This window comes from Trichoplusia ni, chromosome 16 (assembly GCF_003590095.1).
Source record: "Trichoplusia ni isolate ovarian cell line Hi5 chromosome 16, tn1, whole genome shotgun sequence".
NCBI classification, from domain to species: Eukaryota; Metazoa; Arthropoda; class Insecta; order Lepidoptera; family Noctuidae; genus Trichoplusia; species Trichoplusia ni.
In genome coordinates this window covers 2,999,716-3,019,173 of record NC_039493.1, presented here as the reverse complement: position 1 = coordinate 3,019,173, position 19,458 = coordinate 2,999,716, and the positions used below count along the sequence as shown (strand labels likewise).

Below are 19,458 nucleotides of genomic sequence, written 5' to 3'. Positions count from 1 at the left end.
GTTCCGACTATTTAAAAAATAAAACGAATATTTCCGATAACTTTGTTTATTATTACTTTAAATTAACAAAAAAGTAGTCAAACAGATACGAAGAGTCGCGGCAAGCGACTGCTCTGTAATAATATTGCAGTAATTGATTATTCCAAAAAGAAAACCACAATAATTATATTTACGAATGTATGTGTTCGTATTATTTCATATCATTCAATTTTTCAAGTTCATTAATAAAATTCAATTAAAAACTTCTAGGTATTTAAAAATAATAGAAATATAACTTCGTAGCTACATATATCGAAGACATTTATATAATATAATATAGCGCGTACTAAATAAACGTACGTCAGCGCCATGTCGCAATACTACACTTCATGGTATACTAGTAATAGTAATATTCACCTCACGGTCTAAAGCTGAATAATTATTTATGAATTGATTGATAACAATTATAACTCATTCGCACTCGAGTCTAACGTGCGAGCAATACGACTACAAAGAAACATAACGATACATGTCACCATATAAAGTCAAGGATTCTAGTAACCCGAGATTTAATAAAATTTGATTTATAAAGTGCGAGTACAATGTAAAGCCTGCTCGCAAACTACGCGACCCTTGACTCACACCACGTTACGTGTGACAGAAACTGGGTCTTTGTTGTAGTATACTAAGGCAACATATTGTTTTAGTTGATTACGTTTTGTACTATATAGCCTTATAAGACGGTTCACAATAAAAATTACTAATGTTATCCTTCAAAATATATGCTTCTTTAGCGGAATTACTTAAGAAAATAGCCCTAAAACTAGAAAGGGGGCTTAGTCAACTTCGAAATACGTTAAAAAGGGGGGGGGGGTTACTGCGCGGGGCCCGCGGGCGCGGCCGCAAGGTCGGCGGGCGGCGGCTGCTCGAACTCCACGTCGAAGAGCGCGCGGCAGGCGGCCTTGGCGGCCAGCTTGCGCGCCTCCTTCTTGTTGGGCGCCTTGCCCACGTACGTGGTGCCGTCCACCTCCACGCCCATGGTGAACAGCATGTTCTGCGGGCGGTCGCCGTCCACGGCCAGCTCGCGGTACTCCAGATGCGGGCGCATGTAGGTGAGCAGCATGCAGGGGTGCATGGCGGCGGGGCGCGGCGGCAGCGGCTTGTGCGGCGCGGCGGGCGCGGGCTCGGGCGCGGCGGCCGCGGCCGGCTTGAGCGCGGGCACCTTGTGGCCCTCGTACTCCCACTCCGTGAACAGCTTGTGCAGCGCGAACGACGCCAGCTGGATCATGGGCAGCGCCTCCTCGTCGCTGGCGGCGTCGCCGTTGGTGGAGCCTGGCGCCGCACACAACACGTCATCTATAGCCGACATCTCGGAAGCCTGCGAGCCCCGTCTACCATCGTACTTACCGCTGTCGCTGGTCACTGCTTTGTTCATCTTCTTTATGATGAGGTCTCGGATCGCCTGCTCGGCGGCTGCGTTTCGTGCCATCAGTTTGTTTTCACCTACAAGAGTAAACAGATCAGATTGGCATAAAATTTTATCAAATTGACTTAGGGTGCACATTATTTACAAACACTTACCATAGCCTTTGTAACAATTGCCGTCTATAGTAAGATCTGCGCAGAAGCTGTGAGTGTTTGTCGCCTTGTAGTACTGGTTATTTGCTGAGGGTTCCACTTTAAATTGCTGCCAAAAGATATAATATTAAAAAGAAGAAACACAAGCAAATTATCAAACTGAAAGCTGGGAAGGTGTCGTCGTCGTCAGGTTACTGTGGCGTACTTCGTAGTCGCCCCTGTCTGCTGAATAACATAATTTCACTCACATTAGCGACCTGCTCATTGGGCATCATCTCGTTGAGCACCATGAGCGCGTTCTTGGGGGTGAGCAACCGCCGCAAGTTCTCGTTCTGACGCCGACGTCGCTCTTTGTTGCTCACTTTTTTCACTGGAACACAATTAAGACAATGTTTTACTAACGTATACTCGCGTGTTTAAATCTGTAATTAGTATTATCGGGTTTTCTCTTCTATGTTAAACAAATTGTATTCTTCTTTAAGAGAAATAAATTCTTACCCACAAAAATCAATAACATTGTATTGTAGTGTTAGTAGAAAGCAAACATTACCTCCGGGCAATTTACTCTTCATCCAATGTGGGCGCACAACACCGGGCCCCTCATTTTTGGGCATCGCCATCGCCACGTCATTATCGACTGTCATCTCATCTTCTGGTTTCGCCTAGAATAAAAAAATGAAGGAATGTAATCCTTGTATCGCGAAGTGTTTCGGAAACATTTAGGACAGAGATATAAAGTTTGTCCTCATTAAAATATTGACCGCTCCAAATGCGACAGATTTTACCTATGAGGGAAACATAATAGAGTCAGCGAGGTAGCTGCGCACTGAGCACCGCACTTCAGAGTGGTCAAAATGTGAACAACATATAAAGGCACTATTCTATTTGAAATCAGCACCCTGTAAAAATAGGGAATCACAGTAGAATCTTGTATAAGTTGCCATCACGACGCAAAACAATTCACTTAACCGACAATATCTACAAACCACCCATACTCACTTTAGGTATAGGCTGAATATTCTGCGGCATCTGTTTCCGAGGCGCCTGACCGTACGACTGTCGACATAGCACACATTAAAGCAACAAGCATTACACCTCCAAGTCCCCACAACATTTACAATTAGATACCCTACTCAACTTATACTGACAAAGTGTGTTTGTGCACTAATGAAAACCACTACACTTTTAACTAAGGAAGATCGCGTACTCTATATTGAAGCGCCTATTGCATGAGCCCTACGTTACAAACTGGTAGTAAACAAAGATCATCGTGAACAAACACACCAAGTTATAGCGACAAAATGAAGGTGCGTGCGTGGTACTCACTGATGAGTAGTATTTAGTGTACGGCGGGTAAGGTCGCGGCCGCTGCAGCAGACCAGCCGGCGGCGCGCCCGACACCAACTGGCGTCATTCAGCCGAGTGGGCGATGCGCTCCACCACTCACTCACTACCTCACGCACCACACACACTATACTCAGCTAACTAGAATGACAGCCATAGGCTGGGGAATCCTCTCCATGTCACAGGACAGAAACATGACCAAACAAAGAAATTAAAAGCAAAACCAAAATGGATGTTGTGGAATACTCTATCAATGAGAAGAAATAAACCAAAAACTAACAAAATATGAAAGCTTGCAGCATTCTTACTTCACCTTGCACCTCAGTGATGGTGGTCTCACATCACCCATCAACATCCATATTCCTATCATGTCTGTCACCCAGTAAAATTGCAACCCCTCCTCATCTTACCAATGGGGGACCATATGGCAATGTTTCATTAATTTCAGTTACAATTTCATAGGGTTGTCACATGTTAGAAATCCGGAGCAGCTTATGTCTACTTAAGTCTAGAGAATGCTGTATGTTGACGAACTTAATTTCGCGACCATACTGCTTTCTCAAACCACATAGCTACCCTCTGAGAGGCCTTTATTGACATCCTGAGAAGTCTCACCACAGGCATGATTAAAAAGTAAAGGTACAAGGGCCCTGGTGGGTACCAAGCATTGTAAGGGACAACATGCAATGACTGCCACTACACCTATCCCATACATTGTTGGCAGTTGATGTGCAACACTAAAGCTCAGTAAGAGGGTAGCTTAGACTTGTATTGGCCAGTACCAGGGCTCTCGGGGCTCGGCATAGCACTGTGGTAACAGACATTTTGTTTTAAATCAAAATATTTAAGCTGGATGTAAATTAGTTTAGAGGGCTACCTAATGGCAACATTAACTATTCTTAATAAAATTATTTGTTCATGTTTAATTATAAATCATGTTTACATAAGTAGTTCTTTATCTTTTGTATGATCTAATTATAAAAAGCTCTAGACAATATAACAAGAATTTTAGTTCTTCACAGAACATTATTAATTTATAACTATTTTATGTAAGAAATACAATGTCTACTTACGATGTGATCATAGCAATAGGAGTAAAAAATAATTAGGTTCTTTCAAAACAATCCCAAAATACTTAATATAATCATTAGCATGTACCTCTCCTGCCGACACAAATTGTCCAGGAGTGTTGTAGCGGCCAGAGAACCTTGTGTTGTCTGAAAGTAAAAAACTTTAGTTATATATGTTACGTTTTACATACTAACTACTTCTATTACTACATACTTAGAGTTCTATGTATTACATGTCCATATTATTATAAAATAATACGCTGAAAATGAAGCTAATTATAGAAGCTTTAAGAAAAGGCTACATACCTTTCCTTAGGATAGAAATAACACATGTAATTACATAGATAGTTTACGTATAGAGTTCCCGCTCTTTTGGAGACGCCTACATTAGCAGGGGCCGGAGTTAGCTGATGAGATATATTTATTTAGTTTATAAGCTTCTTATCCACTGTAGAATAGTAGAGTAATACTTCGTAAGAGTAAAAGATATCGTCCATTACAAAGGCAATGTCACTTAAAATCAATATACACACAGCTACCAGTCGCACTAACTTCACAAACGAAAATTAAATTGAATGCCAAGCATCACTAACTAAGAACCTAATAACCAAGCAATCGTAAGTGTTTAATCTAATAATTAGTAATAAAATAACAACTTAACGAAGGCGTAATTTATACGGACTATAAAACCATAACAATAATTGATTACTGTTTTGTAGATTCACTGTCAAGGAAATAATCGTATAAAACACAACATGTACACTTTTTGAAACTCACATTGCTTGTTGTAAGCCATTCTAAGGACTCGGTTGACAAGTCTCAAAAAATTAAATGCACTAATTTTGTATACTTTATTCGATAATACGGTAATAGTAGTTGCGATTAGTCACTTGAACAATAAAAAGAAAACATGGCGGGTACAGCCAACAATCGCCAATCTCCTTCGAGTCGTTCAGAATCGTCAATATTACGGTGCATTCAAAATTAAAAATTGCATTAGATTAGGATTAGCTCTGCATTATTTCTTCACACTCAGATCATGGTTTCAAATAAGGTTATTGATCATAAAATGTATGAGTACAGAAATATCAATGTAATGCAATTATTAGTGTATGTTTATAAACTCTATATACTTGCTATATTTAAAGCTATACATGATCGTAATTACTTAAACGAAAAAAAAACAAGATTAAAATATCATTAGCTTCTAATAGTAATAATTTATATTTTATAACTTTTCAATGTCAGATTACGAAGGTTCATTGATAGTCGAGGCTACAAAGTCATACGTTAGTTTTGGTTTGGTTTGAATGTTTCGAACACTACCTAGCTGTCATAATTAATTTACAAGAATTTCATTGATGATTGACGATTGTTGAGTTGTGGATACTTGTTTCGCTAACATTTAATTAGTTTCAATTCTTTCAAACAAATGTTATTGACTAGTTCATAATTTACAGTTCAGTGTGACAGTGTAGTGTTATGTCTGAAGCTATTAAAAGTATATTCCTCATAAATGGCGGGGACGTTATGACCAGTAGCAAACAAGTGATAGTTGTTGATAGTTATTCTGTATGAAAATGTAATCTAATACTTCAATAAAGAGCATCAGTCGGTGACAGACGGATAGTTTGGGTTATTTCGTCAAAACAAGTGAGTACTTTTACGTGATTAAGGCAAAGAGCTTCATTCCAAATATGGTACATTTCCTATTTGAGTCATAAGTTTAATTGTGAGTAAACATACTGATAACTTACACAACTCAATAAAAGGACCCTTATGTGTTATAGACTTTCTTCAATTTATGTGTGTAATTAAAATTTTGTTAATATAATATGCAGTTGATATTTATAATTTATATTTATAAACTTGGGAAAGATGGGCCATAATAGGATGAAGCTGAGTAATAATCTTTGAAGTATGTGAGTGTCGATTACAGTAAAAAAAAAGTTTTACTGATGGAGCTATCTTAATTTCATCAAAAGTACAATTTAAAATGATCTTATTGGTTGTAGTGCAAATACCATAATCCGTGATGTCTTCGGTGCACTGCGTGGTGGTGTGGGAGTGGCAGTGCAATGGTCAGTGGCTGCCGCACACACCAGGAGTCACCCGCACCTTAGAGCGAGCTCATGCCAAGAAGCTCACTCGAGTTGTGCTGGCTGATGCTGACCCTGCCTTACGAGGTCATTATGTAAACCTCAGGACTCTTACACAATGTATGGACAATCCAGGTAAAGGCCTGAAATTACACTTGGTTCCTTCTTATTTATATTTTTTTTAATTACCTAGAGATACATGTCTTATTGTTTTACTATTCGCAAGCGACAATGAGTCCGTGTTTAACATTCCATTCTGCTGCAATGGTTCGCAATAACAAAAATAGTTTTATTATTGTTCTCACATGACTTACTATTGTCACAGTGAAAGGTCCTGTAATCCATATTATCACTTAAATTACTGCATTAGATGGTTCACATGCGAGCTGTGCAGCGGGCGGTGCGGGGGGGGCGGGCGCGGAGTGCGGCGTGCGGAGAGCCTGCTACAGCGTGACGTCACCCGCCGCGCGGGGTCTGCGCTGGGACTGGGCGCGCCTCGTGTCACCGCCGCTGGGGGGAGAGCTGCACTATGAGCCACTGCCCATGGAGGTCTGAACTATAGATATCTTACGCATTTGCTAAACTGCGCAATTGGTTGATGCATATGCTGATTACGTGTAAATTCACTAGGTACAATGTCTACTGGAAGAGGCGTGGGCAGGTGGTGGTGAGGCAGTGACGTTCGATGGCTGGGTGGCGTCGGTGTCGCGCATGACGGCGCGCGGCGGCGGCGGGCTGGCGCTGCTGCGGCGCGGGCCGCACCCGCCCTACCCGCTCACGCGGCCCTCCGCCGCGCAGCACCCGCCGCCGCCGCCAGAGCGCGCGCCGCTCGAAGGTATGCTAATTGAGTCTAACCAAAATAGTAATAGTTATATAATATATAATATATATATCATACTCTACAGTATGATTTACAAAAATAAAATTCGTTTTTTTTATTTTGTTTCAGGTCGCCGTCCTCGCATACCACAGCAACACACAGGTTCCAGCGTCCACTCTGTGCAGTCAATACAATCATTTCAGTCAGTGCAATCCGTGCAATCAGTTCAGTCAACAAAATCCTGTCAGGCAGCTCAATCTAATGCTACAATGCCAAGACAGGGCGCGCGTAGTGCCTCACCTCGCGACCGGAAGCCAGGATTAGCGAGACAAATATTGCATAACCTTAACATATTCAGTAAGTGAAAACAGTTAAATAACAATTGCATTTTTCATCGAAGACATTCTATTAATGTTATATTTAATTATTTACTAAGGTAACAATAATAAACAAGCCAGCAACCAAGGCGTAGAAAGCAAGCTCAAGGAAGAGTTAGCAGACGAACAGCGGCACACTGACACGGAGTGCAGCAGCACGCGCTCCGGACGGCGACACAGTGTCGACACCGTGTCCACATACCTTAGCCACGAGAGCAAGGAGAGCTTACAGGTGAGGGTGACGCGTAAAATGTTCGATTTTACCTATGTGAAAAGCAAACTTGCCTTATAGAAACGTTTTAGCCCGCAAATAAAAATTAAGCGATTGTCTTTATACTTATAGCAAGCGTCTGTGGGTGAGCTACTGAACTGTAGCGGTGGCAGTGATGACGTGTTTGAAGCGCCTCCTCCTCCATCATTACCTCCTCTAAACAACGATATCCCTACGTCCGACGGGAGTATCGTGGGTAAGTTACTACTGTCGTGGGTAATATACGTATATCTTACTCTTAATGGCCCAAATAACGAACCTTGTGGGACTCCATAGTTAGGAATCTCACTGTCGAATACTATTTATGTTCGTTTCCCAATAGATGTTTCACGATTTTTTGCACTTATTATTGTATCAGAACTTGATAATAACTGGTTCAATGCTTGGCTATTGTCAAGAATATTCATACATTAGTGATGAACCATATCAAATGCTTAAGATGAATTTTATTATTGACAATCGCATCACTGAGTTTTTGTATCGAGTGAGCTTCGGAGTGGGTGGGTCTCGGGTATTGAGTGCGCGCGTGTGCAGGCGTGGACGAGGCGTCGTCGCAGGTGTGCGTGTGGGTCCGCGCGGCGCCGTGTCCGCAGTGGGGCGCGCTGTGCCCCGCCTGCCTGGCGCCGCTGCACGCGTCGGCCGCGCCCGCCGTGGCGCTGGCCGCCTGCCAGCATCTGCTGCATCTGCACTGCCTCAACAGGCAGCTCGAGCGCCTGCGCCAGAACGGGGTAACTCACATTACACAACATTCAATTTACTTTTGCATATTACACAGACTGACAGAGTCCTGCTCTGTCAGTCTTTACAGAGGGACGATGGGCTCTTAGTAACTAACCGTTTTCCCCTTCGGCTTCGTAATTCGAAAAATATAGTCTTGAAAATTCATCGACCTAATCTTTTCACAACTATGTTCGGCTTCCGGTCTAACCGAATTCAGCTAAATACCAGAGTTTTACAAGGAGCGACTGCCTATCTGACCTCCTCGACCCAGGTACCTGGCAACTCGATGCTTTAACCTTAGACTGGTTGTCAGACCTTCAAGCATCTGACTACCTGTAACAACTGTCAAAGATGTATAAATAACAGTGAGGAACTACAATTTAGCGTGCTTTCCGAGTCACGCTCCTTATGACAAAGATGGTCACCCATCTACGGCCCAACTGCGTCAAGCATAGCTTAACGTCATTTTCCTAGCCTTTTCCCAAATATGTTGGGGTCGGCTACCAGTCCAACCGGTTTCAGCTAAGTACCAGTGTTTTACAAGGAGCGATTAACTTATGCAGTTATAGCTTTAAAATTGGTATTCAATTTGTGTGTTAGGAGTCGCTATACATCGAGTGCCTGGTGTGCGGGCGCGTGTACGGGCGGCCGGGCCCCGCGGCGGCGCCGGGCGGCGCGGGGCCCCCGCCGGGCCTGCAGCCGCGCGGCGCGGGGCCCCCGCCGGGCCTGCAGCCGCGCGGCAGCATGGCCTGGGCGCTGCAGCCCGTCGCGCTGCCGCAACACCCGCACTGCACCTCCTCCATACTCGTCACCTACAAGTCAGTACCACTTCATTAATTCTCTAATAGAGTACATGTGTGCCGTGTTTTTGTGTAGTAACGTTGACCTCTCCTCCGCAGCTTCCAGTCAGGGCGCCAAGGCCCGCAGCACCCGTCCCCGGGCGCGCCCTACTACGCGGTGGGCTTCCCGCGACACTCACTGCTGCCTGACACGCAGCTCGGCAGACAGGTATGTCATGGTTTCTCATTTTAAAATAGGTAAACGTAAACATTTATTACTTTGGTTGTGTTATGCTCGGGGTTGACAGTTGGATGTTGTTATCCGTTGCAAATTAATGCGCTTCACCCACTTACGCGCGAGTTTCCTTTGCACTAGTTGAATGTTTCTATAGAACTTAATTAACTCTTAGTTATATATCGGGTTGTTTTCCACGACGACGTAATTAAGCGCGGCAGAATGGTTGAACGGTCACAAGTTATCGCGGCGCATGCATGCGTGTGTCCTGCAGGTGTTGTCGGCGCTGCGCGCGGCGTGGGAGCGCGGCGTGCTGTTCCGCGTGTGCGCGTCGCTCACGACGGGGCGCGAGCACGTGCTGGCCTGGAGCGTGGCGCCGCCGCCCGCGCAGCCCGCGCACTACGCGCCGCCCGCGCAGCCCGCGCGCCTGCTGCGCGACACGCTGGCGCGCCTGGCCCGCCTGCTGCCCGCCTGCTGCCCGCCGCCCACGACCTGCGCGCCTGACTGCACGCTCACGCCGCGCCCGTAGCAACGCGCCGGGAACCCTGGCCGATTCCTGGTTCAACACACCAGCCGCTTTACCAGCTAAACAACCGAGGTCAGTGACCGACTGTTCAAATCGATCCAATGTATCGTCTCATGTCATACGGCAGCGCAGAAATTATATCAATGAAATCAATTTCAATAATTAGTTTGGTTACGATATAACCTATTTTTGACAATATTTTAGCTATTAAAAAAAAATACAGCTTAGCATCTGCAGTACACAAACTCTGCATCTATTATTTTGTAAATCTGTGAAAATTATTTTCGAAATACCTCAGATCAAAAAGATGATGAAGAAGCCGTTTTGTTTAAAATATAATATAGTATAATACTACTAAATAGGATTACAACGAAATATGCAGTACTAAAAACAGTATTTCTTCACACATCGAATATTGAGATACGAAATGGATTTGACTAAAAGCACTACATTCTATTTATATAGCTTTATTAGTGCCTATTGTTAATGTATGCATTTAATGCGTTAATGTACTGCATTAAAATTGGAAAAGACAAAACAATTAAAAAGACAAATTAGAATAAGTGATGATGCCTTGTGAGTCCCTCCATACACGCAGCAAGTACTACCCAACTGTAAATATAGACCTCCAATAACGTGGGCCTCTAAGAACCCTGTGAAGAAGCTTGCTTGGAGACTATAAATAGAAAAATTAAGAACATTAACTTTGCTCCGTGTATGAAAGGACGTAGTATTAATATTAACTATTATATAGGAAAGAGGCAATATTATAATCATTATTTCATAAGAATAAGCATAAGAATCGATCGAACTGAAAGTAAAAGAATCTCTATTTAGAAGAACAATTCCGAAATAAAATGACATTTCGTTTCGATAAGTCCGATGACTTTAACTGGATGCCTGATGCATTTGAGTGTTTTGGGACTGTAATAATATCACTTGTCTATCATTATTATTGTATATGTGGGCTTAGTTCGTGATTGGCCTCAATCCGTGGCAAAATCTCCCGTGCATTTATAACTATACGGCTAGATATACCCATATAGATGTATCGTAAACTAAGTGGGTATTATACACAACGTCTTCCAAACGACGCAATAATAGGAAATATGTCTTCCTTACAAATGTTATGTATTTTTGGTAGCTGTATTATAAATAAGAGACTGAGATATATTCGTTATGTTATATATTTAGAATTAAAGTTAAGTTTTTGTCTGGTTGGCGTGATCCCGAATGCTACTCTACTACTTCACGTCCGCTACTAATTTGAGATACTCCTTTATTGACAACTACAAAAAAACAGTACGGTCTAGGATTTTTAATCTGCTCCACTCTTTCTCTGCTTACTTTGAAAGAAAAAGCTATTAGATAAAGCAACTGTATAAAGCGATTGTAAGATTAGTGAATCGTCGCAATATTTGAACAAACTTTTAAAAGCTTGCAATATTCCCGATCACGCCAGCCTATGTAAATACTATCAGTATTTATTAATATTGTTTAGTTACGGATAAGTCTTGCCAGTAAGAAGGACGTTAAACATTGCCTCTTGTATAGGTGGCGCTAGTGAGTTGATCGAGGCCTTTTTGGTATAGGTAATGTTTCAATTGATGTATGTTACACTGATTTTTGTTTATGAATTGGCTACGAGGCTATGAGACCAATATAATTAACTATGTTTTATTCCTTAGGGCTTCCACAGGTGATTAAATATATTTTTTAACTTATCATATTAACAGCCATGACATTCAACACTGGCGCCATCTACAATCACGCTCTAACTCTTGTGCCTTAGTAGGTTAGGTATAAATGACCAAGTTCTATATTTTTGGCAATGCGCCTGTCTCGACACGTCTCGAATATATTTAAGTAAGAGTTTAATATCGTTTGTTTTATCGATTTATCGAAATTAGTTTATCGATTAAGCGAATGTTTGCCATCACAAGTCTTCCTGATGTAACTCTCTTCCGATTAGCTTTATTATTATTATTGTTTAAGATATACAGATATGTTAACAAATTATTTTTAGTTTACGTTTATTGAAAATATTAATTTTATAAACTTTACATTGACTACTATTTTTATTTATGTTTATCAAGTATTTTTATTTTTAAAGAAAGCCTTCTGTTAATTGTTTTAGCCTTACAATACTGACTGTTTTAGGTATTTAATACATGGGTTTTGACAAAATTTTCGCGACTGAATATATTTCTGTTTATTGAAAATTACTATAATCGCTAATTTTATACAGGCTATTAAAAGAAGCCCGTTGTAAAAAAAACCCGACATTTAACTCTATATCATATATTATGTTTCTTATAAAATACTTGGTAATATGTTGGTGTTGCCATACTGTACAATATGACGTTAGCTTGCCAAAGTTAAGTACCCCGATAACAATCTGGAATTGATTTATATGAAGCTGTAATATTACGACGAACGAGAAATATTTTTATTGTTTAATAAATATAGTTATTTATGAACATACTGAGTGTTTTTATTACCACAAATTAAATATTCCTCATGTGAAATAATTCCCTGTATACGTTCTACTGCCGGACACAGACCTCTTTCCGTACAGGGAAGGTCTGAAGGATTGAATATTCATCGTCACGCTAAGTCACTGCGGGTTGGCGTTTTCAGTTTCCAATATTTGGAATCCAAGGTTCCTCAAGATGTTTTACTTCACCGTTTCGCCAGGGTTGTCTTAGATTTAAAAAAAACCACTTAAGAAACTACATAATAACTTTGAAAAAGTCACATTGGTACCTTGCCTACTTTGGGATCAAACCAGCACCTCGTGCATACCACCCATCACAGAACGCAAGTCCACCACGACGACGAAATAATTACTGTTTTTTTTTTAATAGGTACAGCTCTTACATCTCTGTTTTTTTTATAATGAAGAGAAAAAAATACATAAATAACCAGACCACCCAGACACGACGGTCATAGATGTATAGCAGTCAGAGCCTCTAACCGCTAGACCAGTCAAATTAGCAGAACATAATATCAAATTACAAAATATTACATTTGTCCTTATGTTAGATAGTTAATTACTATAAAAGTAGATATTAATTTTCCGGCCGGAAAAATAAGATATGTCAAAAGCTTTTTAATTATTTGAACATACCTGACCACTTTAACACGACCACTCAGTGCATATAAGTTTAGTTTTTGATATGATAGTTTGATATGATTTGATATGAATGCTGTTTAATATATTGTGTAGAGGTGAGATGTATTTGATAAATACAATTCTAGTACGCTACGATACTCATTACAAATACTAGTGTCACGAGTATTTGGTGCTTATGAGTTTAACTGTAGTTACTTTCAAGTCTAAGGAAAAAAATAAACATGAATAAGAAAAGCGACGGTTTTATAGATAACGGTATTTTAGTTTACACTTGCTCTTATATATTTGTTGCGATTTCCACTTTTTATACTCAGTTCCTTGATGCCTATTATTAATGAAGTGCGCTTTATGCGACCGTGTCAGACCCGGTGAGGACTCTGTAGGTAGTTCTCGGCATTTCTAAATAAGTTTAGTTTGTTTTCCCATTACCTAGAGTTAAAAGCGGTTTATGAAGCCTATGATCTGTTTGTACCTATTACAGTACACCCTCTGTAGTATCACCTCTAGTATTGTGTACAAATGCAATGTGAATGCAAAATATAAAAATCCATTTGTAACTAAAATGACAGACAGGTGGCGTCATAATATAAATAACACCTGGATTATAATGTAAACTAATTCAAAATAGACTCGATGTCGTCAAAACTAATTTGTATAATATTTTGAGTTTCTTTACCTCGATTGATAACCGCTGCTATATTAAGACTGTCTGTGCAGTAATGTTGACCAACTGTCACAGGAGTTATCTAGGACGAACAATGAATGTTACATCCCAAACAATAGCTCGTTCAATCCTCCCGCAAATACTAATCATTTGCTGAGATCACATGCCCCGATGATATACAATTAGGTAATTTATTAAACACACAATTATCACCTTTATTTCATAATCGTTAAGAGTGAAGTATGCAAATGTTGGCTATAAACAAAAACGTTTAGTTTGGTTGATAAGAACTCCATTTAAATGCACCGTTCATGAGTTCATCCAGAAAATATCAAGATGGTAGGCCAACACACTAGACGCGTCCTGTTGAAAGACATTCTCAGTGAGAAACAAGTCCCTCATATTATTGGGCAAGCCATTGGTGAAAATGTATCGTGGGAACTACAAGGAGGCGACATCAAGCCGGCGACGGACGGGCTCGCGGGATACCTCGCCGACAACTCGCCGACCACATGCGAACCACCCTGCGGGTCGCTGTGGGCGGCACCGTCAGGGAGATCCATCTCTTCATAAAGTGTTTACCACTGTGGAACAAACCGAAAGCGGAATTCATCGATGAAAAGAAATTTTTTAAACGTGAAAAATTTATGTTTGATATTTTCGAGGAAATTCGTAAACATGATGGTAAGTACAAACTTTCTTTCAATAATGCCGTGTAGGAAACAGTCAATTGGCGGCCAAAAATAAAGTGGTAATAGTGGTTTTCTTAACCTGCTTTCCGTTTCCGTCTCAAAATGCTGTTTCAATTTCCATCCGTTTCCATGTTTCTGCTAAGAGTATAATTTGTTCATAACTGACATTCCAATCATTGTACTACATGTTAACTTGTTCTTTCCTTTCAGATCCAAACCCGTTTTGTCCCAAAGCGTATCTGTACACTGACACGATGATCGTCATGCCTGACTTAGCCCCAGAGGGCTACACGATGCAGCCATACTTGGAGACGCTCGACCTGCCGCACTTACTGATCAGCGCAGCTGCAATCGCTCGCTTCCACGCAGCATTCACTAACTATGAGACTAAAAAAATCATAAAAACAAAACAAGTACAAGATTTTGCCGAGGTATATGGATCACTACTAGAAGAACCGGCGTTTTGTGATACACCTTGGATGAGAGCGTCCGCAAAACTATCTGCTAACTTGATTAAAGCTTTTTCAACAAAACCCTATCGTAACATGCCAGATTTGGAGTCTAAATTTCATAAAATGTACATGGTTGCATGCGACCGTGTGGTGTACCGAAAAGACACTGTGAACGTCCTGATCCACAAGGACCTGTGGGTCAACAACATCATGTTCAAGCATGACAACGGAACTCCGACAAGTGCTATGATTCTGGACTACCAGCTGATCCGTCACGTGCCGCCCGCGGTCGATGTCATGACATTCATATACCTGACTACATCGAGGAGCTTTAGAGCGGAATACGAGCAGAGCATCTGTGACCACTACTACTCAGTGTACTGCGACAACTTGGACAAGGACTCTTCAGACAGAATAGTGGATTTGGGCTATGACAGAAAGAGTTTCTTGTCGTGGTGCGAGCAAGTGCGGATGTTCGGGCTGCTGGAGGCAGCGAGCATCCACCCGTTCATCCTGATGGAGCCGAAGCAGGCGAAGGTGGTGTTCGACGACCCCGACACGTACGAGCGCTACATCAACGAGGACCGCACCGAGCCCGTGCTGGAGTACGCCGCCACCTGCCGCCAGTACCGCGAGAGGTGCCTTGAGGTCACCGAGGAGTTCCTCGAGAGGTATATACTGTAGTGGTAGGTACACCCTGGAGAAAGTGCGGCACGATACATAACGATAATATTTCTTTTAAATTAAAACCTTAAAAGCAGCTACTGGCACAGGGTGTTCACTGAAGTTGATACTTGTAGCGCAGATAACGGCGTCCTACCATATTTTCCTTGGATTATTTTTCAGCTTATATACGATTTTCACTAGAATCGTGGCAGCTTAAGTAGAGTCGTTATTTTATAGAAACTCGTCACTTATTACCAAAACAAATTTGATTCGCTGTGAACAGTTTCCAAAAAAAAATTCCACCTCAGCATTCAGTCCCTGCAACTAACATCCCAAATCCATTAAAATAATAAATGATAATCTGGCAGTTCCTATGAAACGAATACTCATCAGTAATTATAACATCACTGAGTCCCACTAGAGTATCTTCTGTCATCATCGTAATCTCCTGGTTCTGAGTGGTAACGTCGCTAGCGAGGTGGTGATGTTGCAAGTGTGGCGCCATATGGCCGCGTCCATGTGTGCGCCCGGTATGGACACACGCTGACCCGCGCCAGGGCTGCCGCGACATGGAATAAATACTATGTTAACATTCATTAAAAAGGATGAGTTTCTGAAGTTACAGAGTTTGTACCAAACCGAATTGCTCTGTACCAAAATATTTGCCAAATCAACACCTATTTGTAAGTCAGGTCGTTTAAATGTTTGTTTAGTTGTAACCTTGCTGTTCTGTATCACTGTGTGTCTACTTACACAAAGATATGATAATAATAATTCAATAAACATTATTTATTATTATCTAATCACTCGTGCCTAAATGTATAAATATTTACCATGTAACTTTATGTCTACTGTATTTAAAAATAAATAAAAATTTCCTTCCTTTGGTTGCTTACCTCTCGTTTTCCATTAATTTGATTAATCACCATGTATAGAAATATTTCTAGCAGCCCTGCCGGTGACACAGTTAGCGCTCTCATGTTTGGACATGTCACGACACTCGCTCTAGCCATATGGGGAGTAAAAAATAGCCTGTTTACGGCTAATGCGGGATTATTTGCGATCAATGCTTCACAAAACTTATGCAACGAGAGTGGTGTAAAACTGTGAGTAATCGTCACCGTCTGAATGGACCAAGATCCACAGAAACGCACACAGGTTCCTCTCATGACTGCACCGTACTGACGACAGTGTATCAGGCATCTTAGATCTTAAAAAAAGTCTTTCTTCGAACTGTTCATATTGCTAAAGCAAGTATATCAGACAGCATGTATGATGGCTCTGACTTTTCTTCCAGCCGGGAAACTGCTTACCTATTATATATTTTCCTCTCTCTGTCTACCACCTATGGTTTTACGCTTGACATAATGATTAGTAGGGTGATTACTAGTAAGACTAATGGATTTCATCCCCATACCTATCCCTACATTAGGATAAAAATAACAGTGATTCAATAAATGAGACTGCAAAAATGATAAGGCATGCATAAATATCTTCAAGAAGTAAACAAAGAACATTAACAACATTTTACGAAGTTGAAACCAGCTCTTAGCCACTATATGTGGATATATTTGACCTAAATAGAGCTACAGGTGTAAAGAGCCAGCCTGCTTGAAGGGCAGCCGGTGTCATCTGGTCCGCGCCGCCGCCAGCCGTGACTGCAACAATACTGGCTTTGTCGACGCACGCGAGCACTATACTGGGGTTGTCTTAGAGATAGATAGTACTGGTAAAGAAGTATGGAGGGTGCCTGAGTTACTGAGGTAGTTAAAATATGGTGAAGAAATAAAGAATAGCCTAGCTTTGGTCATGAAGTCTGCGGGGCAACTAGAAAAGATGTTTAATCATACTATTTCTATTAATGGGAAAATGGTTTGTTACACTTTCCCATACGCAAAAACACCTCATAAGACTCGATAAGGCGCTCAGCGTTGCATAAATTTATCTGTTTCTGTAAAGTATACCTAAATTATACGATCATTTACCTACTTATCGATACAATGCAATGTGTAGTCTTTAGCGAAGAAGCCTGAGAGAAACAAGTAGATGTGCATTTAATTTGAATAAGCATTGAATCGGAGGCCGGAATGTTGACCTATTAACGTGTCCTCAGGTATAAGTTCGCGATGGAAATGTTGAATAATCACGAATAAATATAGCTTCAGACAGGAAAATGGTATAAGTTGTCGTTTGCCTGGATTTTAGAATTGTATTTGTCGCACAATTGGTACCCAAGCATATATAAATAAAAAGCTAATTGTGTTCCTGCCACTGTTCAAATCTCGGGTGTTAACTGATGCTAAAACTAAAGTCAACGTGAATGTCGTCGTCTTATTTTAAATATATTGCTGACTAATTTGAAACAGCCTCCCAATTTGGAATCAAATGAAAGACCTCACGGTTATACCAATCGAGACCAGCCATGCGGTTATTAAACTTAATTAATAATTATATTTAAGAAGTCGTTGCCGGCGTAAGGTCGCTCCCCCGCGGACTCTTGCATCAGATCGTAAATCTGTCGCGCGATACGCATCGCAACCTTTCTGCTATATGATTCAGCATTATAGGGCTGGGCGGTTATTAAGGTAAAACACTACATATGTAGATTAAGAAAACGGTTTACGAGAAAATATGACAAGGAGAGATGAATGTGGTGTTCATCCGTACTAAGGAAAAGAAGAAGGATAGGAATTGACTAGCTCTCTTACCTCTCGAAGATACCTGTGCCAATCTAGCAAACGTCCATGCTAAGACTCGCCGAAAATTGACGTTATTTGAAGTGTTTTATTTAATGGCATAAATAAATAAATAAAATTAGTAGAGGAACCTGCATAAAATTCAATCTATTGACACGTGTGTTTTCTCGTATTTAACCAATTTGCGTCAAAAAAAAAATCAAATTAATTAGTTTCTTTAGCTCTGTTGCATTCAGACAAATATGGTGAGAACTTTTAATTACGAGGTGTCAGTGATAAACTATTTAAAAGAACATTAGTTGTGTGTGCTGGTGAGGCCAGGCGTGCAGCCCTGCCATTCACCCCAGTGGGGCAAGGGCGGCGTGTCGCCCAATACGGCGCGGCAATGACGCCACTCTCCATTTCATGTGTAAGTATGTTTTATGTACAATCGTACTGTATGTTACTGGTGCCTGCGCCGGTTTCCACGGTCCTGCTGAATTAAATATACATCTATATTATGCGAGAACTGAATTAGATAGCTTAACTTATCGTTTTATAAGGTAAGGAATAGATGGGTGAATTGTGTTTTAATCTTTTAATACAGTTTATCCTTCTGCTTTCACTTGCGCCTTTTCTTTGTTCTATTAGTCTGCCCATACTCCCAGCATTTCTCCCTGAGAAACAATATTATTAATAGCAAATCTCATTAACATTATAAATGAGAAAGTATGTGAGTATATTTTATGTGTGTATTTGGCTTTACCGATTTTGATGAAATCTCTGTCTTGCAGTAGCTGACACCTTACACGCATAGGCTACCTTAATCTGACTACGTAAAAAAAGGAATATTTTTACAGCTGTAACCGACATCCAGGCGGGTGAAATCGCGAGCAACAGCTAGTATGTGATAATTTAAATGAATTGACAGATTTCTTAGACTTCATAATTATGGCTCTTATTACTTAGGATGAATCGTTTTGGTTTATTTAAGTGTCATAAAATTCTAACAACTCATAAAACACTTACCTTGCGATCAATTTTAATTGGTAGAATATGATCACACTCCTATAAATAATGATGAATGTGTGTGTAGCAGTTGGTCTGACCGGCGCAGGCGCCGCGGCGGACTCGCATTCTGCAGGCGCCATATATGGGACACTTTTAGTCTCATTGGCGATTAACAGGAAAACTGATTTACTAGAAGTGCTGATGTCAGAGACCCTGACATAAATACTCTGTGGTGAATGGAAATAGGCCACTATTCACTATTGACCCACATCACAACAGCTGGTAACATTCGGGCTACGTCGACCCCGCACAGTAAGATTGTGTGAAACAGCGTTGTGGACTGGTGAGTCCATGATACACCGTG

The 19,458-nt window shown here is 41.0% G+C and overlaps 3 protein-coding genes across 11 annotated transcripts; 2 read left to right on the top strand and 1 right to left on the bottom strand.

The window, feature by feature from the left end:
- Window positions 1–30: 30 nt before the first annotated feature.
- On the bottom strand, window positions 31–4,909 carry LOC113501977 (double-stranded RNA-specific editase 1-like). 9 transcript variants are annotated; one of them, XM_026883315.1, is made up of 10 exons: window positions 4,749–4,757; window positions 4,312–4,378; window positions 4,060–4,118; window positions 2,884–2,961; window positions 2,557–2,613; window positions 2,108–2,219; window positions 1,806–1,927; window positions 1,561–1,666; window positions 1,387–1,482; window positions 31–1,311 (listed from the first exon to the last, which is right to left on the bottom strand). In XM_026883315.1, the coding sequence occupies exons 5-10, from the start codon at window positions 2,584–2,586 to the stop codon at window positions 854–856; spliced, it is 924 nt and encodes a 307-aa protein (XP_026739116.1). In that variant the 5' UTR covers window positions 2,587–2,613; window positions 2,884–2,961; window positions 4,060–4,118; window positions 4,312–4,378; window positions 4,749–4,757; the 3' UTR covers window positions 31–853. The 9 variants fall into 9 exon arrangements, with proteins under 9 accessions (XP_026739116.1, XP_026739110.1, XP_026739117.1 ...); XM_026883309.1 differs by lacking the exon at window positions 4,312–4,378 and having other exon boundaries at window positions 4,749–4,908; XM_026883316.1 differs by lacking the exons at window positions 4,312–4,378; window positions 4,749–4,757 and adding an exon at window positions 4,278–4,289.
- Window positions 4,910–5,227: 318 nt separating this feature from the next.
- LOC113502063 (protein deltex) lies at window positions 5,228–9,801 on the top strand. The gene is made up of 11 exons (XM_026883444.1): window positions 5,228–5,624; window positions 5,987–6,205; window positions 6,441–6,619; window positions 6,701–6,905; window positions 7,020–7,247; window positions 7,327–7,499; window positions 7,611–7,734; window positions 8,073–8,266; window positions 8,859–9,076; window positions 9,158–9,266; window positions 9,547–9,801. Exons 2-11 carry the CDS (start codon window positions 6,007–6,009, stop codon window positions 9,799–9,801), a joined length of 1,884 nt encoding a protein of 627 aa, XP_026739245.1. The 5' UTR covers window positions 5,228–5,624; window positions 5,987–6,006.
- A 4,298-nt stretch (window positions 9,802–14,099) lies between these two features.
- On the top strand, window positions 14,100–16,211 carry LOC113502018. Its single transcript, XM_026883374.1, has 2 exons — window positions 14,100–14,282; window positions 14,501–16,211. Exons 1-2 carry the CDS (start codon window positions 14,111–14,113, stop codon window positions 15,424–15,426), a joined length of 1,098 nt encoding a protein of 365 aa, XP_026739175.1. The 5' UTR covers window positions 14,100–14,110; the 3' UTR covers window positions 15,427–16,211.
- The last annotated feature ends 3,247 nt before the right edge of the window (window positions 16,212–19,458 follow it).